The 27,256-nt window shown below is 38.5% G+C and overlaps 1 protein-coding gene and 1 pseudogene across 6 annotated transcripts; one reads left to right on the forward strand and one right to left on the reverse strand.

Annotated features, from left to right (window-relative positions):
- The first annotated feature begins 524 nt into the window (after positions 1-524).
- On the forward strand, positions 525-24,336 carry LOC107585624 (protein transport protein Sec16A). 6 transcript variants are annotated; one of them, XM_016272713.1, is made up of 32 exons: positions 525-652; positions 4,242-7,188; positions 7,302-7,435; positions 7,801-7,895; positions 7,992-8,109; positions 8,582-8,771; positions 8,851-9,019; positions 9,657-9,799; positions 10,105-10,166; positions 10,282-10,420; positions 10,512-10,751; positions 10,925-11,022; positions 11,113-11,194; positions 11,283-11,400; positions 11,485-11,596; positions 11,716-11,821; positions 12,528-12,668; positions 12,751-12,864; positions 13,755-13,929; positions 14,016-14,395; positions 14,616-14,663; positions 15,324-15,485; positions 15,583-15,663; positions 15,757-15,813; positions 15,900-16,020; positions 17,220-17,234; positions 19,898-20,038; positions 20,112-20,200; positions 21,261-21,314; positions 21,693-21,752; positions 22,147-22,224; positions 23,345-24,336. In XM_016272713.1, exons 2-32 carry the CDS (start codon positions 4,291-4,293, stop codon positions 23,408-23,410), a joined length of 6,486 nt encoding a protein of 2,161 aa, XP_016128199.1. In that variant the 5' UTR covers positions 525-652; positions 4,242-4,290; the 3' UTR covers positions 23,411-24,336. The 6 variants fall into 6 exon arrangements, with proteins under 6 accessions (XP_016128199.1, XP_016128203.1, XP_016128200.1 ...); XM_016272717.1 differs by having other exon boundaries at positions 21,693-21,731; XM_016272714.1 differs by having other exon boundaries at positions 8,585-8,771.
- An 891-nt stretch (positions 24,337-25,227) lies between these two features.
- LOC107585696 (uncharacterized) overlaps positions 25,228-27,256 on the reverse strand; it is a 5,690-nt pseudogene continuing 3,661 nt past the window's right edge.

A 27,256-nucleotide genomic window follows, 5' to 3' on the forward strand; every position in this document is an offset into this window, starting at 1 on the left:
CCAATATTCCCAGTCATTACTCAGTATATTATAACCATTATATTAAAGTAGAATATATAAAATATAATGTTATGTCTTTATTTACTTTGATAATGTAGTCTAAAAATATTGAGAGCATTTTGAGAAACTGTGGCAGAATTAAAATCTGCTGTTTTGACTGTGGAATTTATTTTAGAGAAATATGTCGAATTAGTTCCAAATCTGAGAAAATAATCCGTGGACCGCTTGCTCACGTTTATGTGCAAAACATTGAATTATTTAATTACACTCCGAGATCAACAGAGGGCGCCATTAAGCTGTAAACCAGTCAGACCAGCACATGATTTTATAACAATGCTGTAAACGTAAAATGAATACACTATAAAATACAGTGATTTTATTACTATTATATTTTAACGAAAATTAGAGCTCCCACTGAGTAGATTGCGGTGCTTATGTAATATTTTCTGTTTATTTTTTGTCGTTTATGGGGCGGGGCCAAACGGGAAATATCCGTGACGTCACATGTACACGTCTCCAAGCAGGACGCGCTCGGCCAAGATGGCGGACAAGTGTCAGCCGCGGTGTCCTGCACTTTTCTGAGAAACTCAACTCCAGCTGCGCTCGTATCGAGTTTTGTTTTTATCTGGGCATCTCGACTGGAAGATAACGGGTAAGAGATCCCTTATGAAGCAGTATGTTTGGGGTCGGACAATTCTGTGGTTTGAAGGATTAACTGTAGTTTTTAGCACGCTAACGGCTAGTGGCCCAGTGAGCTGTCACCTGCATCCTCTATTTACATTTCTTATGTTGATTCCTTTGTGTTTCTTCTCGTGACCTTTCTAAATGTTACTGTCCAGGTCCGTAGATAAATTTGCAGGCTTCATCGATTAGTTATGTTGTGGTTTAGCTACTGCCTTTCTGCCTTTTTCCTGCTTGATTTACACTGCTTTAAGTTTATTTAGTGTGTATGTTTTGTTTTGACAGTTTTGTCCACTAAGCAGCATGATCCACATTAATAGCATTACATTATATTTGTGTGTTTTCAATACATCGGTGCAAAACCTCTTTTAAGTACATTTGCTGATGTAGTTTAAAGAGACCAGGATGTGACATCAGTGGGTTAAATCAAGTGAGGGGCGCTATACGTGTCCACTCTTAAAGGGGTCATATGATGCTACATGCGAAATGTGTGTTGGCAGTGTGTGTACACAACCACCCTAAAATGATAAAAATCCCCCCAGTGTTTTTTTTTTAATCTGCTTAAATCTTTACACCTTTCTCAAATTGAGCCGATCTCAGATGCCTGTCTGTGTGACGTCACAAAAACAGGCCCCGCCCATGATAGTTTGATTGACAGTAGCGTTTCAGCACAGACTGGACTGGCGTCTACCTTAGCTCCGCCCTGAGTGAGCTGTCATCAGTCTGCTATTGTTTCACCGCTGGAGCAGATGTAGAAAAGAATGACTCCTAAGCAGTTGAGGTGTTCTGTTGTTGAACGTAATAATGAACATAGCAGTCGTCATTTACTCCCGACATCTGAAGACGCAGTGGATTACGTTTGTTTTTGAAGGAAATGCGCCCCCGATCTACCTAAATGTGTCGATGTTCGTGCGAATCATTCGTGATCCAGCTTCACCTACAGAAGAAGTGAGTGTAAGGTTTTTTTAATGAATCTTTGCAAATCGCCTTTGCTAATAATGTGCTAATTAGCAAGTTTCACGATGAATGCGGCTAAAGTAAACAGTCTCTCTGAGAGCAGCTCGGAAGAGAGGGGCGGGGTCAGCAGAGCTCATTAACATTTAAAGGAAAATGCTACAAAACGGCTTGCTCTGAAAAGAGCTGTTTTTGACAGGGTAAAAAAAGTGTTTTTTACACTACCATTCAGAAATGTAACCAAACTATGTTACAGACTTTTCATTAGGACCCTAAAGAATCATATCAACTTGTGGAAAATGGGCATCCTATGACCCCTTTAAAGCCGGATATAATGCAGTATATTGCAACATTCTTTCTATATATGCATCTTGTATATTTATATTTTAAAAATTGTTTAATATAATGCTTTTAGCTACAGATGAGAGTGTTATATGTCATCAAAATCTCAGCAGACAACACAAAACGTCCTGTACATGACCAAGAAAAGTAGCTCACTGTGTGGTAACACAATTAGACTATTATATGGCACCTCAACTGAATTATCAGCCCTTGGGCTCTAGAAATTCCATTATGTCCTTTCTGTCTGGCCGCAGTATTGTTTACAATCAGTTCAAATGCAGTGTTATAGCTGTGTGTTTTGTGATCCATTATGGCTAAAAGTGTAAACGGAGACTAGATCACTGTGGATGTAGAGTATCTGTTTGGACACCTACATTTATTCTTATTATCAATGTTGAAATCAGTTGTGTGGCAATATTATTATTTTGTTTTTGAAACCATGATACATTATTTGATGAAGAGAAGGTTCAAAAGACCAGCATTTATTTGATATAGCTTTTTTTATAACATTATAAATGTCTTTGCCGTCACATCCTTGCTGAATAAGTATTAATCAATAGTGTTAATATGTTTTAGTCGCAGTTGGTGTGACTGTGAATATTGTTGTTTAATGATAAACAGTGTATTTTCATAATCAGAATCTGATTATGTCCCCTGTGTTTGTAGATTAAACTGTGCACTTGTAGAGGTGAGGCCCCCTGCTTTAAAAAAATGTCTGACAGGTTTCAAAGTTCAGTGTAACTTAATGCACATTTCTAACAGCCGACCTGCAGTGTGCCTAATATCAGGTTTCTGATCGTGGTGACTGTTCTTATGCCATCATATTGGAGTACTGCGGTCTTCACACATGCTCATCATAAAGCTTATGAATCTCAGATGGTGTTGTAATGTTTGTTCAAGAGCAGAAACTTTGTTTTAACTTCAAAATGAAATCAAAATTAGTGCTACTTTCACAAGTGATCAGATTTTATAAAACAGCTGCATGTCTTGTTCATGAATTGGTGAGGCATTCTGTTTGCAACCCTCTATGGACACCTTGGCAAAACAATCACCATTGGCTAGAACATGTTTTTTAGTTTACTCGCCAGTCTAAAATTAAATATTTGATATACTATTTTTTTTTATATATATATATATATATATATATAAGCTTATGTTTGTAAAATGGCACAGCTTTTTAAATATCTGAAAGTACACTTAACATCAGTCAGTCAAGCATTATAATATGATATTATGACAATTAAGCATTATATGATGAGAACTTTAGTAATTAGAATGCATATTTGTCTTTTAACAGAACTTAGGACTGGTGGTGGTGCTTAAGATATTGTTTGTCATTTAGTGTTTCTATAAAAAAAAGGGGAAAAACGAAATATTACTGATAATACTACTACGAATTCGACTACTAATAACAATATAAAACGCACTAAGGATTAATGAGCTGCTGGGTTCATGAATATTAATCAGGTTGTGTGCGTTTGCTCGAATTGCTTTGCTAAAATCAAAACAGGAACGATAATAGGGAGATTGCCGTTTGCGCATTAGTTCCGCCCACTACTGGAGAGCCCGGCAGTTCTTAAAAGCTGAAGAATTCCAAAGGAACTCTGTTATTTTGACAGGAAAATACTACAAAGAATATAATTTACATGTAGCGCGTCTCTCTCTCTCTCTCGCTCTCACTTTCTTTGCATGTGTGTGAGACAAAGTGATGGCGAGTCATGCGCCTTCACACTAGAGATTACGGTACGTCAAATTAAATACAGGTATGCTGCCTGTGCATCCATTGAGATGAACTGAAAAATAGCACAGATCGCCTGACGGAGAGCGAAACTCTGATGTGCTCAGTCAGAGTGTTCGACGAGTTAAAATATATACTAAACTTATGCTGAACTTATACCTAGCCTCCAACTCACACACTGGCGAGTAAAATCTAAGAATTTATTAGCCATTGGCTAATATTAGACATCATTTAGTCACTTAGAGTGAAGATTTACTCGCATTGTAGAGGGTTGGTTTGTGTCTGCTAGTAATACTTTTGTGTGTATTTTTATAGAGGTGCCACATTGCCCCTGTGTTGACACTCTCACCAAATGATGTTTAAAGCAGAATGGTCATTGTTATTTTAGCTGAGCAGCTATTAGCTGTATTAACTGAACTTTAGATATATGTTCACATGATGCATGTTGATGAGAGGCAAACCTTATGGTAAAACCATACAATCTTTGCACCAACATATGACACACATCTGTGTTTTTCAACTACAGGGAGATCTCCAGTAAGTGTAAACACTTTGGAGGCCTGTGAGTGTAAACGATGCAGCCCCCTCCCCGGACAGCTCCTCCTGGTGCTAGTGGACCTCCGCCTCCCTCCGGTGGACCCAATGCCTTCAGAAGAACCAGACCTCACAAGCATGGGGCTGCAGCTGCTATGGGACCGGCTGCCCCGCCCACGCAGCAAGTGACTGATCCATTTGCCTTTGGAAGACAAAGTTTTTCGCCCATGGCAGGGGGCAGCCAAGCTCCACTCACAAACAACAACCCACTTCCTATGCAAGGTCCTCCCCTGCCCGGGTTTAACCCGATGATACCACCACAAGGGCCAACACCAGGAGCAGCGCAGGCAGCCTCTCCTGGCCCACCACCAAGAATATTTACTCCACAACCTGTTCCCCCAGGGCCCGCACCAAGCTTTAACCCTCTACCTGCAGAACCAGGATACTTTAATTCCCAAGAACCAATGCCCTACATAGCACAATTGCCTAACCCTGCTCCTTCCTTCAGCTCTAGTTCATCACATCCACCCTCCACTGGCCCAACACCTCCAGTTCAATCCCAGGCTCCTTTTCAATACCAGCCAACACCTCCCCTACCTTCTCACTGGGTGCCTGACCAAGGAAGCCGCCCACCTTCTGTTCAGAACTACTTTCAGCCAACTAGTGATCTCCCATCTCAGCCTTTTCAAGCTCAAGCCCCACCTCCTGTGCCCTCTCCCCACACAGCCCCACCAGTGGCACAATCTCAGAATCAAGGTCAGTCAGCTCAACCAAATGTGACTGGGCCTGCTGCAACTCAGCAACAGAACTCCCACTTCCTGGCTCAGAATTACTTCAGTCAGTCAGTTGGACCCTCAGAGCCATGGTTCAATCAAAACCCACAGGATCCATCTCAGCGTGCCTGTCCTGTCTCCTACTCTGAAGTTCCCAGTGATTCCGGAACTCTCTCAATGTTCTTTCGGGGCAATGATGTTGAAAATAAAGAAACTCTGTCAGGTGAGGGACGTGTAAATGGGATTCATCACCCTTTCCATTCGACGACTGAGTTCTCTGGTCCATATTTGAATGACACTGGTAACATTCGAGCTGGGGCAGGACCATGTGATTCTGTGGAGAATCAGGAATGTGTTCCGAACCAGGAAGTACTGCCTTGTGAGCCTCCTCCAGGCCATTCCTTTGAGGGGGGGCCTAATTTGGAGACACTTGACACTGGTCCTTGTCTTGCACGCTCTGCAAGTGTTTCATCCAGCTACAGTAACGTCAGTCACAGCAGTGGACACGGTCCTCACAGTGGCAGTCACATCCCTCGGCGACAGCAAGGGGTTATGGGAACATTTATCCAACAGGAAAGTCCCCGCCCACCAGATCACCCTCCTTTGCAACCCTCCACTGGTGGATACTTTGAACAGATAGACTCCAACCCAGCTGCAGAGGCAAGTCCTACTTTCCCAACCCCTAGCCCACCTAAACCAGTTGGTGTGTTCCAAGCGAGTGCGAATTCTTCCTTTGAGCCTGTCCGCTCACATGGTGTAGGAGTTCGACCTGCTGAGGTTGATCGTGCACGTATGGTCATGGAAAAGGGTGGACGTGACATGCAGCCTGGCAACCTAGAACGACCCCCAGACAACTTGGAGACCATTTACTTACCAGAACGCCGACCCTCATCTCGAGCTCAGGGAGCACGATGCCCCATTGAGAGTCCCGCTACTACACTCTGGGCTCAAAATGACACTGCCAGTCTAGGTGTTAACATACTGTTAGCCCCTGCAGCGCCCTCTCTGGCTGCAACATTTGTTCCAGCACATCACTCTGAAGTCATCCAGCCACCGGAGGATGGCCCTCTTGATTTGCATCCAGCAAAGCCAGATCCACAGCCTCCCTCTGAAAACCTGGAAATTCCCCCAGACTCCACACCTCAGGCAAGTTTGGGATATGCCTCCTTGCTGGTGACCTCGCCTCCCGTTGAGGCCCTGAACCAACCCGTGTTGATTGCGCCACCTTCAAGTTTGGTTTCCTCTCAAAACCTCTCACAACCCTCCAATCAGACAAGTCCTCGAGAGACAGCAACACCTGTGCACCCACCCCCTCAGTTTTCTGAGACCAATCAAATGCCTCAGAATTCCCCTCCAACGAATCATCCACAGCCTCTTTTCTCTCAGACACCAGTAAACTTCAGCACCACTTCTACTCAAGGTATCTTGAATCTAGCACGAGAGGCAAAAGATGTTCAGCCCACTGTTCAAGCACCCCGACCCGTTCTCTCAAGGGCTCAGTCTCTTAGAGGTGATAGCCAGTCTCTTCCACCTTCTGTTTCTCAAGCTCAGACTTCTGCTCCTGCCACCAGTCACAATGAATCTTCAAATTATGAGCTGCTTGATTTTTCTATGCATCAACCACAGTCCATGAATCAGGTGACAGTCCCAGCTGTCTCTCAGTCTGCCCATCCTGCGGGCTTGTTGAATAACACACACGGCTTTTACCTGCAGGTCACCAAAGATGCACAGCAGGGTGGGCAGGGTGGGCAGTCTGACAGCGAGGCTCTGCCCCTTCAGCAGATCTCTAACCCCCCACGACCCTCCAGCAACCAACCCAACAATGATCCAACTCACACCTCCCACCCTGCCCATCCACCTCCAGCTCAACACCAGCCTCCTCCACAGGCCCCTCCAACTCAACCTGGTGCCCCTCCTGGATATGGATCTGCCCCACCTTCCTCTTACCCACCCCAGCCTGGGAACTCTGCCCACCAGCCACTTCAAGAACCCCAAAGACCTCCTTCATCTCTAGGTGGTCAGTCAGGCTATGGTGCTCCTCCTGCGATGCCACCTGGTCCGGGTTATGCAGGGTACTACCCAGGACCCTACCCTGAGTACCAGAATGGAAGACCGCCTTATCCACCCCAGTACCCTACGGATCCCAGATCTCAAAGCTACTATCAGGTGCAGTGATATAATTATCTAGTGTGTTTCCACCTAACAAAGCTTCTAAATGCTAGACTTAAAACATGACTTAGTAAAATATTAATATTTTTCTGTATGTTTAAATGTTGTAGGATGATCCCTACCGTAGAGGAGATCCTCGATATGGCTGGTATGATGGTCAAAATCCTGGCTACCGGGAGTCTGAACGTCAACCAGAGAGGCCGAGTTCTAGAACCAGCCAATACTCAGACAGACCCAATTCCAGGTCAGGTCATTCACCCTCTTTCTGACACTTTGAGCCTGTTTTAACACTTGGTCTCTTTTACTTGGTCGCAATCAGAGTTTCTAACCCTGATTCTGTTCACATTGCACATTTGGGTCCAAACCGGGGTAAGCTTGCATACCATAACTTGCTAGAAGCAGCTGTTTACCAGTAGAATTTTTGATTTTACACCATAACTTAACATGCACAAAATGGTTCCTGAATACAGCACTTCAACTGTAGACCAATGTTTCAGTCATACCCAGAATCTGATGTAAGTCTTTAGCACCAAAAGCCCCAGTTTAAAAGCATCCTTAGACTGAGCATTTTGTACTTTTGTTTTTAACTTTTTTCATTTTTGATCTTAGACAGGGGTATCAAGAAGACCTTTCTAGATCGAGCCGTAGTGCCTATGATGACTACTATGCAAACTACTATAAGAGACAGTATGATGCCTATGGAGGTAAAGACAGCAATCCAGACACTTTTTCTCAATGTACCCAAGGGTTAAATGTGGTATCTGTTTTGTACTTATGAGTGTGTGTTTGTGTGTGTTCAGATAGAAGCAGGTGGTATGATCCAAATGCTGCTTATGATCCACGCTACAGAGCCTACTTTGATCAAGCATATGGCTGGTACTATGGAGATGCCTACTACAACCAACAATATCAAAACAGGTACACACATACACTTGTGCAGTCAATGTTTTGTATGCTGAACAAAATTATAAACGCAACACTTTTGTTTTTGCCCCCATTTTTAATGAGCTGAACTCAAAGATCTAAGACTTTTTCTATGTACACAAAAGGCCTATTTCTCTCAAATATTGTTCACAAATCTGTCTAAATCTGTGTTAGTGAGCACTTCTCCTTTGCCGAGATAATCCATCCACCTCACAGGTGTGGCATATCAAGATGCTGATTAGACAGCATGATTATTGCACAGGTGTGCCTTAGGCTGGCCACAATAAAAGGCCACTCTAAAATGTGCAGTTTTATCACACAGCACAATGCCACAGATGTCGCAAGTTTTGAGGGAGCGTGCAATTGGCATGCTGACTGCAGGAATGTCCACCAGAGCTGTTGCCCGTGAATATCAGTATACATGCTGACACCTCTCTAACTGAGTTTTCATGATTATGGTTGCTAGCAGAAAAGAGGGCTATGATGATCCATGGCGGTATTACCCTGGTTATGACTCCAGCTTTGATGATGAGTGCCGCAGACGCGACCCATATACTGACGATTTTGACCGCCGTTCGGTTCACAGTGAACAGTCAGCACACAGTGTGCATTCATCACACAGTAGGCGCAGTAGCTTCAGCTCACGGTCACAACAGGTCTGTGTGTGTTTTAGATCTTATTGTGCCCGAGTATGTGTCTGTGCAATGTGTATAACTAATTTTTTTCTTTATACAGAGTCAAGTGTATAGAAGTCAACCAGATTTGGTCAGTGCAGCCTATGATGCCACTGGGACGACTCTTCCAGCGGATTACACCTACAACCAGTATCCAAACCCTTCAGATACTGTAGATTACAGTCAGATTCCTTACTCTTCTGACAACACCTGGACTGCCCAAGAGCAGCGTAAGTATTAAACACAAAGCACAATGTCTACCATAATGTTGCATTTAATGTTGGGATTTTCTTTTTAGCCACAGCCTTCTGTGTGTTCATTATAAACTTTCCACAAGATACTACTCATTTATCTGATTTATTGCTTGACACAATGGATTTTTTAGTATCATTGATCTACTATTATGGTTTTTGTTTGAAAATATTTGGATATTTTCTATTTTTTCTTTTGTTAAAATTTTTGTAATTTTGTCATGTGTTTTTGTCATTTTTACTAATTTTACATATCTATATTGTTTAAATGCATATATATCGTTATAGTTTTAGGTATTGACTTGAGAGTTATTGTAGTACTTAAAGTAAAACTAAATGAACATAAGAAATGCTGTCTTGACAGCTAGCTAAAATAAAATGTATGTATTTTTTATTTTATTTAATTTCAGTTAATATATTTTTTCCAGTAATTAATTTTTTTATGGTTTTAGTTAACAGTAATATCCCTGGCTTGACATAAGTGTTTCCCAGCATTCTCTGTAGCATTAAAATACTTAATGCACATGCATTAATTAAAGCTTCCTGATTTTGGGTGGAAGTAAAATGATCATGAATAATTTTTCTGTGTCTTTCTCTAATTTTTTTCCTTTCTCAGCTCCTCCAAGGCCGTTGACCCCAGAGAAGTTTTCTGTTCCTCATCGCTGTGCTCGGTTTGGTCCTGCTGGTCAGCTGATCCTTGTCCAACCCAACCTGCCCTCTGCTGGTCAGCCTACACTTGTGGAAATCCACAGTATGGAGGTAACAATTGAATCTAAGTGCAAATATCCTATGTCATCACTGATATCTATAGAATTTAAGCATTTGTTTTTCAGTTCATCAATTCTAAAATCAGCTTGTTTATCAAAGGTTCCTAGTTAATTACCTACATTGTAAAAAAAAAAAAAAGTATTACCCTTAAAAAAAAGTAGCACTTTGCAACTGATTGAGTTACCTTGCAATTAGATGTATGTTTGTTTAACTTTGTCCTTAATCCACGACATTGCGGTTTTGTTATATTATTATTGTTATTGGCATCTGATATCTTGGCTGTGATGTTATTCCAGACGATACTGCAGGATTCTCCAGAGCAGTCAGAAATGCGTTCGTTTCCTGGTCCGCTCGTCAAGTAAGAGTCATACTTTATTTACTGAATAAAGGCGTACACGTGTATACTCTGACAGTGTTAGAGCCACGTACACAGTCAAACAATCCAGTCATCATCTTTGTGTGTATGTCCACAGAGAGGAGACTCATAAGGTGGATGTCATAAAGTTTGCTCAGAACAAAGCCCAAGAGTGTTTGCGAAATGATGACCTCATTGACAAAGACTCCGCCTACCTCATCTGGGAGTTCATTGTGCTGCTGTGTCGCCAAAATGGGGTGAGTGTTTGTGCAGTGTGTATTGTGTTAGGTTGCTTGTTCGATACCAATTAGTTTAAGCATACTGAATATTTTTTTGTCTTTGTTTTAGACTGTAGTGGGCACAGACATCGCTGACCTGTTGCTAAAGGAGCATCGCTCTGTCTGGTTGCCGGGAAAATCACCCAATGAGGCTAATCTCATCGACTTCAACAACGAAGCAATAGAGCGTGCCGAGGAGGAAGAGGCGGGGCCAATATCCCTCCTATCAGACACTTTCATGGGCGTGCCAGAGAATGTTGGCAAGGAGACAGAGCGTTTCAGAGAACTTCTACTATTCGGCCGCAAGAAGGCAAGACAAACTGCATGATTTTCGTTCCCCATTCAGCCATATAGAGAATTTTGTTATTTTTCACATGCCTGCATATTGTTTTATATGGATGTAAATTGTGTCTTTTTCTGACTGACAAAACCATATATTTAAGCAGTGGAAAGACAATTGAGAAGTTTTTGTATGTTTGTTAGGACGCTTTGGAGTCTGCTATGAAGAATGGTCTGTGGGGTCACGCGCTGTTATTGGCCAGTAAGATGGACAACAGAACACACGCCCGTGTCATGACCAGGTAAACCACATCTACTTAAAATGACCTATGGCTGTGTGCTTTCAAAGCAACAAATAGGGCTAAATTGCGTCCATATTTGTCCTTTTTCAGATTTGCCAACAGCCTGCCTATTAACGACCCTCTTCAGACGGTGTACCAGCTCATGTCAGGACGAATGCCGGCTGCTGCTACTGTATGAGAGCGTTTGTGTGTGTTGGATGTGTAAATATAGTCATTTATACAATACTTGTCTTCATATACAACTTCTGTTTCTCCAACAGTGTTGCGGAGATGAGAAATGGGGCGACTGGCGACCTCACCTGGCCATGGTGCTGTCCAACCTCACACACACTCTGGATCTTGACACCCGCACCATTTCCACCATGGGGGACACTTTAGGTACATAAACGTAGATGCAAAGCATACACAAATATTGTAGATGCAGCACTGGATCTGTAGTCAAGACTATACTGTGTTTCACAGCATCTAAAGGTCTAGTAGATGCAGCCCATTTCTGTTACCTGATGGCTCAGGTGGGTTTCGGTGTGTACACCAAGAAAAGCACCAAGATGGTCCTTATCGGCTCCAATCACAGGTGTGTAATAACACATACAGTTGATTAGAGATATGTATGCACACAACTGTACACATCAAGGACATAATGCACATGTCATTTGTTTGCACTAACACCTATTCACTCTGTCTCTCTCCCAGCTTGCAATTTTTGAAGTTCTGCTCGTCAGAGGCGATTCAGCGGACAGAATCGTATGAATACGCTCAGTCTCTCTGCTCTCAGCCTCTCTCTCTGCCAAACTTCCAGGTGAGACAAACATGTATTCACTCTACTAGGGATGTTTTCACAGCCAACTAGTTAGTGGCTGACTATTATAAATGCTCTGTATAAGTAGGCTAGTTAGGTCTATCTGTACTAGGGCTGCACAGTATACCGAAACAAAAATCGATATTGCGATACGGCTCAATGCAATAGACAAATTGTGATAGCTGCGATAATTAATTGAATATATGCATTGCATGTTTCAGATCGAAGTGCCAAGCTGTGTTTATTTAAAGCTCATGATCCTCTGTTTCAGCGCCTTATAGTGGCTTGGTTCATTTACTGTGAATCGAGCTGATTTGAGAAGCCAGAAGAGCATATCATGAGCTGTACATGTGTAAATGAACACCGTGCCACACTTCACTCTGAAACCAGCAATGCATATATTTATTTGCAGACAAATACCAAAATGAAAACTTGATGGAAATGAAAATTAAGAAATGAATATGTAAATATTAGCACTGTTATTTTGCTGCTGTACTTTAATTAGTTCTATTATCTTTATTAAATACTTGACTTAGTTATTTTACAGTATAATAGTATTGGTGCAACAAAAAAAAACTCAAGTGAAAGACTTACTTTTTGGTTACTGAAGGAGATTTGAGTTGGTTTTCCAATGCTGTGCAGCCCTAATCTGTATAATCCACACAAGTCCAGGAAGGTCATGACCTTTATCCTTTGACCTATACAGGTGTTCAAGTTCATCTACGCGTGTCGACTGGCGGAGGCGGGACTCTGTGCTCAGGCCTTCCATTACTGTGAGGTCATCTCACGCACCCTGCTGAGCTTACCTGAGTACTACTCAGCTGTGTTCATCAGTCAGCTCATACAGGTACACAAATTAACACGCATCAGAGGATTCTGCCTTTGAGTTTACATTTCTGCCTAATCCTCCTTCTCGTGTTTGATTACAGATGTCTCTGAGGTTGAGGTTTTTTGACCCTCAGATGAAGGAGAGACCAGAGCAGGAGTTGTTTATAGAGCCTGATTGGTTACTGCATCTCAGACAACTCGATGGACAGATCAAGGTGTGTGTCCGTTTTCTTTTATCCATAAATCATCATGCCAGTGGCGCATGTTATTTAAGCGCATTGCTCTATTCCTGTGTAGTACCAGTAAATTAATCATTTACTCTTCGAATTCATGGCATGATACTAAATAGGGCTAATTAGTGAACAAAAAAAATAAAAAATCAAGGTATGAATTAGTGGGATTATGAAATCTCTTAAGGCTTTGATTTATTTAAATAAATATGTGCGTTTCAGAGTGATGCATGTCACTGTGGTCATTTACATGTTAATTTATTATTATTATTAAATGCTCTATTTTACAGTGAAATAGTATTACAATAGTAAATTAAAAAATGTAATAATAAAATCATAATTTTTATTATTATTAATTATATTGATGCATTATTGCAACGTTTTTTACCAAATTGTGCAGTCCTGCAAAAAAGTGTCATAAACCTTCAATCACATTTTAAATCACAGTAGCAATTTTTAACAGAAACAAAAATATGTATATTTTACCCAAATAAACAATAGGTCTATAATATTTTTTCTTATTGTTAAAGAAATAAAATTAAACAAATTAATAATCATCATCATCTTAACAATAATAATAATTTTTTTATAATTATATTGATACATTATTGTTGAATTTTTAGACCAAATTGTACAGTCCTGCATAAAACCCGCAAACCTGGAGAACTTTTAAAAAAAATCACATATTAAATTAGATTCGACTTTAGATTCGAAATTAGATAATTTAATTATGAAAAAAAAATTCTCAATTGCATTTTTCCTCCGTCTCAATCAGCCCTACCAGAGATACTTGTTCAGTGAAGTAATGCACATATATTTGTGTACGTTCACATTAGACTGTGTTCCGATCTCGTGCATGTTGTTGTCCCATTCAGGATGGTGCGATCACCTTACGTACAGATCGCAGCACCCCACAGCTTTATCCCTGCAGTACACCCAGTTCAGAAGACCAGTGCGGCCCACCTGACCCCTCGACTCTGAATCCTGATCCCCACAATACTCTCATGACCTCCCTTTTACCCCCAGCTGGTGTTCAACTCATGCCACCAGGTACGTGCCATTAGAGAATGTGAACTGAAGAAGAATCTATTTTGATTCTGTGATCATTCACCATCCTCTTTTATTGTCTCCTTTAGCTCCTCCCACTATTCTTCAGGATGGGGCGGTCCCTCTGCAGCAGGCCCCGTCTCCGGGTGAAAGCGTTCCATTCTACCCAGTGGCCCTGGGGCCACCACAGCCAAACTTTGCAGCACCGTTCCAACCTGAAATGCGTGAGCAATACATGCCCATGCCACCCCAAATACCGCAGCAAATACCCCAGCAAATGCCCCCACAATTTCTGACGTACAGCCCTACAGAAATGCCTCCACAGATGCCACCAGGAATGCCACCTCAGATGCTCCCGCCAATGCCAGGGGCTGAACATGGCTCCTCTCCTCAGCAGTTCCCCCAGTCTTCTCCCACGTTCACTGCCCCTCCTCCACAAGGGAAGGACTTCTATGAAATGGCACGCATGGTGAGTTAGAAAAAGCTAGAAACACAGTATTCCTATTTAGTGCAACAACTAACTCAGGCTGTTGTTATTTCTTTTATAAGTAATGCCTTACATAAAACGCAGCATCATTACGTTTAATGAAATATAACGCATTAGTTATGTTTCGCATTTTCTTGGGTTTTGTTGCCTGTTACTCCAAATTTAAATGTATTAAACTGATTCTTCTTGTTGTTTTTTTAAGGGCCCAGGCAGAAGGTCAAGAAGCACTTCACAGTCGTCAGTGCAACTGGTATAGTCTATACATATACATACACGCATACATACACATAGTACAGTTCAAACATACGCATATACATACACACAGTACCGTTCAAATTTACACATATACATACACACAGTACCGTTCAAACATATACATACACACAGTACCGTTCAAATATACACATATACATATACATACACACAGTACCCTTCAAATATACAAGGAGTTTTTTATTGTAAATTAATACTTAAATTTAGCAAGGGTGCATCAAATGAATCCGATTACAGTAAAGACCTTTATGATGTTACAGAAGATTTCTATTCATAATAAATGATGTTCTTTTGAACTTTACACACAACTGTGTTCAACATTAATAATAATCAGAAATGTTTCTTGAGCAGCAAATCAGCATATTAGAGTAATTTCTGAAGGATCATGTGACTGATGACTGGAGTACTGATGCTGAAAATTCAGCTTTGATCACAGGAATAAATTACATTTTAGAAAACATTCAAATACAACATTTATTTTAAGGTTTAATGATATTTCACAATATTACTGTTTTTACTATATATTTGATCAAATAAATATAGACTTGGTGAACAGAAGAGACTTTCAAAAACTATTTAAAAATTTACATATTTTTTTAAACATAAGTGTTTAATCAGATGTTATCTTGATTTGCAGACATCAGGTCGTCGGTCTCGCACAGCGTCGGAATCGTCCAATCACTCTGGACGAGAGCGCAGCAGTTCTCTAATCAATCAGGGATCTCCACCTCCCCCTCCTATCCCAGAGGCTCCACCACAGGACGAACTCAAGAAGACCAAGAAAGACTCTCCCAAAAAAGTACATACTCTCATATAAACACACACAGTGACCCACTGGACGTGCACTAGAAAATCTTTCGCAATTGAAATGAATGTTGCATTTCATTCTTCATCAGGGAGCGAGTGGCGGCTGGCTGACCTGGCTGTATCCAAAACGAAAGAACGAAGCACATCTGCCAGACGACAAGAACAAATCTGTAGGCACCTACTTCCAACAACATCCCGCTCTCTCTCATGATCGGCTTGTCTTGTTTCGTAGCATTGATTAAGAGAATGCTTTGATTTTTCAGATTGTGTGGGATGAAATGAAGCAGAAATGGGTGAACATGGAAGAGCCAGAGGAAGAGGTACAGCATAGGAATTCATGCATTTCAAATGCTGTGTTGTATTGTGCATGTATCGTTGTGAATGATGGTATTTGTTTGTGTATCAGAGCAAACCCCCTCCTCCTCCACCCACCGGCTTCCCCAAAGCTCCAATGAGTGGAATGGGGCCACCAGGAGTGGTAGGTCCAGCAGGGGGGCCACCTGTGAATATGTTCTCCAGGAGAGCAGGTGTGTCACTTTTTCTCTTCCTAATTAATTCTTAGTGAGAAATCTGTTCATTCAATCATCTTCGAGTTAAATTTTAAATATGTATTTCCTGTGAAATAAGAGTAGTTGCTCCAGTGTTGTTTTTGTTAACTAAAACTAAAATCATTTTCGTTAATTAAAAGAAAGCTTTTAAATTAATAGTAATATTAGGAAAAAACTTTAAAATTAGAAATGTTGCTTTTGCAACTAACTGAAATAAAGTTTAAGTATTAAAGTGACTATAACTGAAAAAATAACGATAAACAGAAATATTAAATACAAAAATTAATTTAAAAAAATGACAAAAGCACATAACATTTATTTAAAAAAAATTAAATTAAATTAAAATGAAAACTGAAAATAAAAGCCAATTCAGAATATTAATAAATGCTATATAAAAAATAATATATAAATAATACAAAAATAGACAGTGCCAAATACATTAAAATGCTTAATGTAAGAAATTAGTTAGAAGTTTAACTAAAATAGTAAGAATCAATAGTTAAAAATAGAGGAATTTTATAAACTAAATGAACGTGAAAAAGAATGGTATTTGTTCATATGTACTAAAAAAAAAAAAGCAATAAACAGCAAAATTTACTTATGTAAAATGTGACATTGATAAGCCGGACAAACTGATGAATCGATTCTTTGAATTGGACAGTTTTAACAAACTCATTCATGAAAATGAATCAAACTTCCCAAAACTATTGCTATTTGAGCTTAGGGCTGGGCGATATGTCAAAAATATCTTGTCGATAATCGCCTTAAAAAAATATCGCGATATCTGATGATATCGTCTACCCAAGCCCCACCTCCACTACGCCCCGCCGAGACAACATTGCCGACATGCACCATAAACACACACCACGTTCAGTTTGGTCTTAATTATTGCCACATTAAAGTTTGGTTTTACTTTTCTTAGTTTGTGCTTTTGTTGGTGTTGCTAATAATTTCCACTCTATTCTTATCAAATTTGTGTTTGAAGTGAATTTCGTTTTGCGAGGAGAACTGTTGAGGAAAAACAATAGAACCCAATTTTAAGTTCATCATGGGGAAGTTGGACATTCTTGCGGTGATTGTAAGAATGATAAATGCATGTTGATATATAATAATGTCTTGAATAAAATATGCCTATTTCCAATGTTTTTCTTTCTTTTTGGTCATTATCGTGTGTGTAGACACATTTCATGATGGTAAGTTTAATTTCCTTGATTATAACAATTGTAGCGTTGTTTTTAAATTTGTAGTCAAGCTATAACGGAGGCAATTTCATATTTATCATACATGACTAAAATCATGCAGGGATTAAAAATGAATTCTGAGCAAAAACTTAATTTTTTTTTTCCTTTGTGGTAGCCTAGTTCAGAGCTCTTTTGGCCCGTTTTTAACTAAATAAAAATAACTGCTTTATTTATTTAGAAGCAGGGGTAATTTAAATTTCATTTTAGTATTTTAATTTTTATTTTAGGAGTCAAAATACAACGGCCGCAATACAATATTCAGTGTTGGGCTGCCGAAACTCCGAATGCGTGCATGTTGAGGGGCGAGCTGAGATATAGGACTACTATAATGTCTTCATCCTGTTGCAACTAAACTTTATCATTTTTTTGTTGCAAATGAATTAAGAATTTATAGTGCTATATCTCAGCTTAATTAAACATAATTATACTGTATACACTGTTTAAAAAATAAAAATAAATAAATAGGGCACTATGTGCGCTGTATAAATAGGCTGTGAAGGAATTTGCGTATTTTAATTATAACTAGTCATGTTTGTGGTTTTTCATCATTATATAGTCTGTTTAAATAAATATTCAGAAACACATGTCTTTTTTCTGTTTATCTTTTATTGAACTGCAGATCAAAATAGAATAGGCCTATACCCTAAATAAAAAAAATTATATTGGAACGCTTCTCCAAAATAATCGCATACACAGATGCACGTTCACATTACAGTAGTCAGCACCGAACAACAGGCAAATAAAATATAAACTGAGGTTACAAAAGTGATTTAGTCAAGATCAGTGAGAGAGTTTCTTTTCTTTTGTTCTTTGATTAACATTAATGACTGGCAGCTGTCAATGCACGGATCCAATACACCCTTGTTTTCTTACTCTGCTCTTTACGTTCACTTAAGACATAACCGATTTTATTTATGGGATATTTTGATAGAATTCTGTAATAAGATAATAAATAATAAGAATGCGAGAAAGAGAGCTCAGTCCAGTGTTTTGTGTGTGCGCTTTGTGTGTGTGTGTGTGTGTGTGTGTGTGCGCGCAGCACAGAAAACAGCGCATGAACAGATTTACTATAATATCGTAGGGCTGGGCGATATAGCAAAACATTTTTATCAACGATATAATGTTTCATATCGTTCGGTATCGATAATTATTGACATTTTTTATAACCTTTTTTAAAACAGAGAGCAATAGAATTTGTTTATTTATTTAACCACTGTATTTTTAAATTAACCCAATTTGTTTTAACAATCAAACACAAAATAAATATTAAACAAATATCTAATTTCTAATGTTTTATATGCAGATTAAATAGGTCTTAAAGGGGTCCTATTATGCTTTTTCAGCTTTAGTTAGTCTGTAATGTTGCTGTTTGAGCGTAAAAAAGATCTGCAAAGTTACAAAGCTCAAAGTCCACTTCAAAAGGAGATATTTTATTTAACAGAAATCACTTTTCAAAAACTACAACGAACGACTCGTTTGGACTACAACGCATATTTTCCGGGATTTGTGATATCACAAATATGGACGAATGGGATGAGACCTGGTTGAGCTGCATTAGAGAAGGCAATGAGTGTTATCACTGTGTCGGAGACATGCTAGCTTTCCCAAGACAGATGAACTTAGAGTGGTTACAATCATCCGGGTTTAAATCACGCTCAAATTTCAAAATTCTTTGTAAAGGAGCCTAATAGGACCCCTTTAAGAAAATTTTTGGCTTGTCTCCCAAGGCCACAAGAGGGTGTAATGAGCAAAATAATGCAGCACATTTAAATTGTCAACACAAGGAAACTGTCTATAAAAAAAACGTGCATCACGTCTAAATTAAATCATAAAAATCAAATATAATTTCGTAAATTGCATAAACAATTATGAACAAAACAGCATCATGTATTTATGCATTGCTTAATCCAAAGAGCCGAAGCGCCCATCACACAGACTGCATTCAAAAACATATGAGACACAGTGAAAAGGAATAAACCTCCACAAATTCGTGACGTGTTTTCTAAAAGTTTAAACTGTTTTAACTTTGCATGGCTTTCTATACTCTTGTGTGAGACGCGAGTGCAGCTGTCATAAAAATGTGCTGATTATGCGTTCTGTGTGAATGGCTTGGTTTCAGTTTTAACGCATTCAAGATCTTCTCCGCATTGAGCTACTATATTTCTCTAATATTTTGAATGAATAACACGGCAGCGGCGCGTCTCGTGGGCTAGACTAACAAAACACTAAACTACAACGTCACTTACATCATCACCGCATCTCGCGTGCCACTGATGACGCTCCCTGATGCACACCTAACATTCAAATGCAAATGTTTATTTTAAATTCGACTAATATTCATTCTTTATTCACAATCTCCTCATCACAGGCAGGCACAGCACTCATTTCAGCATGTTTGTGTTTGTGTGTGCTGTCTGCGTCACTCATAGCACGTGCCTATATCGTGCGCTATATCAAACAGAAGGTGTACCGTCGATAAATACCGATACCGTTTTTTCGCCCAGGCCTATAATATCGTCATATCGCCCAGCCCTATTTGAGCTAAAGCGGTTTAAAGCAAAGACACTATTAATGTGCTCTTGGCTGTTTAGTGAGAGTTTTTGTGTGTGTTTCAGGCACTAAGAGCCGTTATGTGGACGTGTTGAATCCCGGTCGTGGAGGATCTAAACCGGCCGCTGTTGTACCGCCTCCTGCTGATCTGTTTGCTCCTCTCGCACCCATGGCCATGCCAGCCAACCTCTTTACACCAGCTGCAGGTGTGTATGTGTACATAAGTGTGTTCTGTATATCAGTGTATGTCTGTGTGAAGTCTAACACTGCTGGTTTCAGCCCCAGATGAGCAGCAGCAGCCGATGGAGGGAAGCGTTCCAGACGCCAGTGGAGAAAACACAGAGCAGACTAGTGCTACAGTGCCGCAGGTACACACCATCAATATAACACAAACAATGTTCAGAATATACTTTTGTCCCACAACTGAAATTGTTTAGCCAATTTTTCTTCTTTTTTTGGGGTCATGGCTACTTAACTCTAACAGTGGAAAGATTTTTGGTACTTCCCAGCTAAATGTCAGATGTTAAATGTTGTTAGAGGACACCTGACATTATCTGAGCTTTTCTACAGTTATCATTTTGTATCTCTTTAATTTGATTTCGGTCTTATCGCTTTGCACATTTTTTTATGTTTTATTTATTTAGTTGTTTATCTCTTTGTTTATATATTTACAGTGGTGTGAAAAAGTGTTGGCCCCCTTCCTGATTTCTTATTTTTTTTGCACGTTTGTCACATTTTAATGTTTCAGATCATCAAACAAATTTAAATATTAGTCAAAGATAACACAAGTGAACACAACATGCAGTTTTTAAATGAAGGTTTTTATTATTAAGGGAAAACAAAATCCAAAACTACATGGCCCTGTGTGAAGAAGTGTTTGCCCCCCTGTTAAAACTGTGGTTTATCACACCTGAGTTCAGTTTCTCTAGCCACACCCAGGCCTGATTACTGCCACACCTGTTCGCAATCAAGAAATCTCTTAAATAGGACCTGCCTGACAAAGTGAAGTAGACCAAAAGATCCTCAAAAGCTAGACATCATGCCGAGATCCAACAGAGCAATTATTTTTTCTTGCATTTGGCAACTTCCTTACTTCATTTATTGGTTGGTTGGTATGTTTGTTAATTTCTTTTTTTCTTTCTTTCACTGTCAGTTTATTTTTTGCATTTTGTCTCCTGACATTTTATTTTATTTTTTCTTGCCAGAGGATGTTATTTTTTGCATTTGGCCTTAATTTAATTTAATTTAATTTTTTTAACATTTGGCTCTTTTTTTGTTGTTTTAAATTTATTAATCAGAGCCAGTTTGTTTTTCTTACTCTAGCATTTGGTTCTTTATTTATTAATTGATTTGATTGATTGATTGATAGATTCTAAGCAGACACGCTTTCAATACACATCTGCTATAATGAATGTGTTTTCCATCTAGATGTTTAATCTGAATGCTTTGCCTCCCGGCCCAGAGGGGACGCAGTCTGGAGAGGTCAGATCCTCCTTTAATACCTTATCACTTCTCCTTTAAAGCTGCTTCTTCCTGTCACGCCCCGCTCCTTCACCCATGAATGCAGATTAACACAGTTATAACCACGCATATGCTCACATGTACACTTACTACCTCTGAAACATGCACACATTGTAACTTGCATCTCTAACTGTATTCTATGATTATGAGCTTTGATTATGATCACACAAAGAGCATGAGTGTGTGGGAGCGTGTTTGAGGACTAGACGCTGCTGAGGCGTGATGTAATCCTATTTTAATGATTGACAAGACATGTGTGATTTAAGATGTCGCTGCATGGGATTAATTCAGGTTTGTGGTGTTTTTGTTTGTTTGTTTCGTTTATTCCTGCTGTTCTAGTTGTCACGTTCTAGCTCAATGAGTTCTCTATCTCGAGAAGTGAGTCAGCATTTAAATCAGGTACTTTCAGCTGGTTCTTATCTGAAACACGCACACCTTTTCCAGACACTGCAGTAATAAAACAACAGTGCTTTCTAACGCTGCATAGTAAAACACATTCACACATGCTGTCTGCACGCTTCTAACATCACACACTTGTAGCCACACCTCCAGCACGACACCTGTATGTGTCACCAGCAGCCCTGACTGAGTAACCGGCCAATTGGAAGGGCTCTTGGATTTCAGAGGCATGCTGAAGATTGAGGCTCCGCCCCCTTTTGGTGCACGACATATTAACCAATCACGTGCTGCATGCTAATCATGACTTTCAGTGGGCATGGCTGTCTGTATCCATGGAGATTGGTGGTGATGTTGCTCTCCTGTCCAAATAGTAATCGCAAATGCGTTCTCATAGGCTTCTGCTCAGCTGTCAGCGCAAGGAGCTCCGCCTGCAGGAGGCGTGACCTTTTATAACCCCTCCCAGTTTGCACAGGTAAGAATCTTATTCAGTTCAGTTATTGTTAACTAAAACTATTGCAAAATCACTTTTGTTAATTGAAAGAAAGCTGAAATAAAGTAAAATAGAAATGTTTGATTAAAAATGAAAATTAGAAATGTTGTTTTTGCAACTAACCGAAATAAAATGTGTATGTTGAAGTACTAAAATTAGAACTGAAATAAAAATAAATTGAATCTAAATAGAAATATTTTGCAAAAAAGCACATAAAAGTGACTAAAACCTAAACTAAAATTAAAAAGAAATGAATTAAAAAACCGAAGGAAATATTAAAAAGATAGAAAAAAATAAAAATGACAAAGCATTTAAATTTATTAAAACAAGCTATTAAATTTAAATAAAATGAAAATTTAATTTAATTTACATTTAACTCAAATGAAAAGTGAAAATATAAAAGACAGTTCAAAATATTAATAGTATTTTAATAATTCTAAAACAACACTGTGTCAAATACATTAATATGTTTAATGTAGGAAATTTAAAGTTTTGTCTGTTAATAAAACGGACAGTAAAAATCTAGTTGAAAATAATCAGGCCATACACTAAATGAGCATGAAGCATGATATTTGTACCATTACAACAAATCATAATTAATAATAAATGACAATATTTATCAGTGAATGAAGTTAAAAAAAACAAAACAAAATGAATAGATACCACCATGTGTCCCACAGTACATTTAAGACAATGTTTTGTTTTTAAAAAATGTTTGTTTTGGATTACAAGTTATGGTTAAATAACTTGTAACTAAATTGCATACATTTCCAGAAAATACTTCTGGACAATTGGATAAAACCAGGTTTAAGTTTTTAAAATTAATTTAAATTTATATGAAATTTAATTTAAAAAAATGTAAATGATTAAACTTATTGAATTTTAGGAATAAAACACTGGTACTAAAACTGTTACTAAAAGTGGAGATTTCTCCAAACTAATTTACGCCTTTAAAGATATGTACTGTAATTGAAATGTACAGATGCAAATAGATAAAATGCAATAAAATAAACATTTAAAGTATAGTCTGAACCAATGCATGAAAAAACAGTGGTTTTGCCTTCGAAACTGACATGTCAATGTCTTTCTCTGTCTTTATCAGTCTGTTCCCACAAGCCGTGCTCGACCTGGTCGTCTGGGACAGAGAGGATACCCCACACTGAAATAAGAGCATCGCTGTTGTTCTAGATCAAACTGTGGTTCTAGACCAGATCGGACTGAAGTTTGGTTCCTGCCTGGACTCCTGGAAGCGCTGGCATGCGGCCCTCAGCCTCCCGAATTACGTCATCGTCGCTGTCATGATCATGGTTTTCCCATCCGTGCTGAAGTTGAAGAGAATAGTTTGGACTCGGTGATCCTCTGTTTCTCCTTCTAGACTCATCATACCCATTACAGTTTAACTCTACCGTGTTTGTACAGACCGGGCGGCTCTTCCTCAACGTGAGCAGTGTGAATATAAGTGCAATATGTTTATTTTTAGCCCTGTGTAGTTTGATTTCCTTTAATAGTCTGCTCATTTCAGCAGGGTGAGTGTGAGTGTTTGTATGCGTGAGTGGTGAGGAAATGTGGGCGTGTCTTGCTGATGGATGCCAGCCAATGCATGAGTTAGAGGGCGGTCTGGCCTGTTTTCATGGGAACAGTGCAGCGTACCAGAATGTTTTAGTTATTTATTAAGCTTCCGGTTGAAACGCCGTCGCCGGACAGGATCCGTACATCACATCCGTACATCCGTCGTCACGGCGTGCTAAACAAACCCATCTCTTTTACCGTCTCCTGAATGAATCCTTCATTTTGCCAGTAGCAAAGAATCATACATTTATATGATTTACCAAAATCCTGTGATCATTGTGCGTGTTTTGCTCATAAAATATCATTTATTATTTTCCTGGCTTCATCTCGCTCTCTGATCGGTCGTCTTCGTGTCTCTTAATCACACGCTGTTTTTTCCTTTGCTCGTTCCAGGGTTCTTGTTCCCATGGTAACAGCGGGGTTTTGTAATTCCAAAGGTCAGCTCTGTTTGAAGGAAGCTCGGACTTTTCCAATGTGTTTAGAAATTGACTGTACAATTCTTGATAAAGTGATAATAAAGATATTTTTGAGATCTTTAATACTTGAAGGTTTTTTTTTCATTTTTATTTTAATGTTTCATATTATCATTTCATAATAGAGTTATTATGAGGTTAATATTAGGACTGCATGCATGAAAAGTCGTTGATGGATATCAATTATGTATCTACAATACCATTCAAAGTTTTGGGGTTGGCAAGATTTTTCAAAAAGTTTTTCAAAATGTTCTCATGCGTACCAAGGCTGCATTTATTTAATCAAAAATATAGTCAAAACAGTAATATTGTGAAATATTTTACAATTTAAAATTTGTTTTCTATTTGAATATATAGTAAAATGTCACTTAATCCTGTGATCAAAGCTGAATGTTCAGCATCATTACTCCAGTCTTCAGTGTCACATGATGACATGAATAGAAAGTAAAAAATGCATTTATTTGAAATCGAAATCTTTTATATCGTTATTAATGCCTTTACTGTCACTTTTGATCAGTTTAATGCATCCTTGCTGATTAAAAGTATTGATTTCTTCTAAAATATCTAAAGAAATAGAGAGAAGATACAATTAAAACTTGTTCTTGAAACCATTTCATAATTTTTTTTTTTATATTTCCATGGCTGTAATATTTTTAGAATTTACATAAATCTCATAAAAAACTACAGAGAGAAACTTTGCATTCTTTATTTACAAACATATTTACATTATATGTAAATGTGCGGCCGCATCTGGAATGCAAAAGCCATGACCTAGTGGTTAATGCACATGCTCTAGACGCATTTAGCTGAGGTGCTCATGCAGGTAAAGCAGGTTCAAATCCAGCCTGATGCAATTCCACCTTTTTTCTTCACAATCTTTTCCTCTCCTTTTCCTCCTCATTTATATCAATAAATGTGTCAAAAATCCTAAAAAGGAAGTCCATGTAAACAATGTCTTGAATGATGCAAGTAAAATGCACAGCAATTCAGGCTTTAAATAGTCTGCAGAGATTCCAAGCCTCATTCTGACATTTCTGAGTGTGTTGGGCTCAGCAAGCCCTCCTGTGGACAGAGAAAAACATTTATTTAAAGTGTTGTTCATTGCTCCTCTGTAGCTAAAAGTGAGGAATATTAGTTTAAAAAGCTTGCGCAAATGCATACTTTGTCAGCAAGTACACAAATTACAATAAAGCCTTGGGAGTGTGTGTACATTTGGTTAAAGTACCAGTGCACTTTTTGCTCTCTGAACTGCAACTTCCAGGATGCTCCGTTCGGACAGAATCTGTTTCAGCATTCCTAATGTTCACACATTTAACATATCACACAGTGTGCACATACACATCTCAAGTTCAGAAGTCAGTATTCAGCTGAGCTGAGTAACTCACCGGTGATGTCAGCGCAGTGGGTGGGGTCTAACTGATGCACAACATTGAAAAGCGTCTTGCCAATGGATTCCACTTCCTCTCTGTCAGAGCCGTCGCTCACTTCTGTCCCCTCGGCACTCTGCCTGAGCTGCAGACAAACACAGCACTTCTTTCTTGCATGTTTGGAACTTTCCAAATACACTGCATCAGATTTGCTGAATGAAATCCAACACTTGTTTCTGTTTTGCTCGAGCACGTCACACTTTCTCATAAAATATGATGCATTTCATAGCAAGAAGTCTTGTATAATCTTTTAATCAGCAGAAAAACTGACACAAAGACATGATTCTGAATCTGAGCCTGTTTACAACTATTTGGTCAATTCTCATTATTTTCACATGTATGAATAATTCTGAAGACATTATTTTATGCCTAATCTAGCAAATATTGCTTAAATTGAGCTTAATCGCAATCACAAAGTTTAATCGCAACATATAATCATTGCAGTGTTCACTGTCTGATTGATTACGTGTCATTTGTAACTAACGGCATGATTTTTACTGTTCATTTCTGTCATAGTCACCACTAATAACCTACTCCTAAATATAACTAAGAAACTTAACATTTTCTGGAAAGCTGCTTTGCAACTATTTGTATCATGAAAAGCTACACAAATAAACTTGAATTTAATTGAATTAATCCTGATTTCCACTTTTTCCACTCCTTTGCAGATTGTAAATTGAATTATACATTTTGAGTACTTCATTTAGTCAAACTTTTGAAGGCTTTGATTATTTATATATATATATATATATATATATGAAGAGTTCATTTGAAAAAAACAGATAACTCTGTTTATTAACTGTTCCAATTAATCTCAATCAAACTTTAGTTGGGATATTTTGATTAGGTTAAAAAATAACCAAAAATTACAGCTAACTAACACAATAAAACACAATAAAAACATGATTTAAAAAAAAAAGTTTATATATAAAGACACACATAACACAGTATATATTTTTAAAATATTTACATGTGTTTACATGCATACATTTATATTCATATAATTAATATTATAAATATATTTAATATATAAACAACATATTTTTCTTATATATACTGTATGTGTGTGTATTTATATATACATAAATACAGTACATACATATATATTATGTAAACAAAAACTTATTTTGGATGTGATTAATCGCGATTAATCGTTTGACAGCACTAATATATATATAAAAAATTTTAAAAAACATTTGTATTTTGTGAAAAACTATGTGATGGAAAGTTTTTGTTGATATACTCCTGCTCCTTTTTTTTCCAAAAAACGAGAAATAAGAATTCGGCTTAAATTTTCGTTTTTCGTTCATGGGTAGAAAAAGGAATAAAGGAATAAAATATTTGATTTCTACACGTGGGCGGGAATTAAACGCCCCTTTCTGCTGATTGGTCAGCCGAAGATCAAACTGTGCCATCATCAGTTCTTCTGCAGTATCACGCAGCAGGATAATAGTCCTCCGCTGCTGCAGTTGTATGGATTCTTAACGCATTTATTGCAACTACATTTAATCTTTTTTTCATCAAACAAACAGTCAAATGAATAGC

This window comes from Sinocyclocheilus grahami, unplaced genomic scaffold (assembly GCF_001515645.1).
Source record: "Sinocyclocheilus grahami isolate Dianchi unplaced genomic scaffold, SAMN03320097.WGS_v1.1 scaffold73.1, whole genome shotgun sequence".
Classification (NCBI taxonomy): domain Eukaryota; kingdom Metazoa; phylum Chordata; class Actinopteri; order Cypriniformes; family Cyprinidae; genus Sinocyclocheilus; species Sinocyclocheilus grahami.

Coding starts and splice junctions, on each gene's coding strand:
- LOC107585624 (XM_016272713.1), top strand. CDS start 4,291: ATGCAGCCCCCTCCCCGGACAGCTCCTCCTGGTGCTAGTGGACCTCCG. Junction 15,664..15,756: donor CAGACGACAAGAACAAATCT/GTAGGCACCTAC, acceptor TTGATTTTTCAG/ATTGTGTGGGATGAAATGAA. Junction 21,753..22,146: donor TGAGTCAGCATTTAAATCAG/GTACTTTCAGCT, acceptor GCGTTCTCATAG/GCTTCTGCTCAGCTGTCAGC.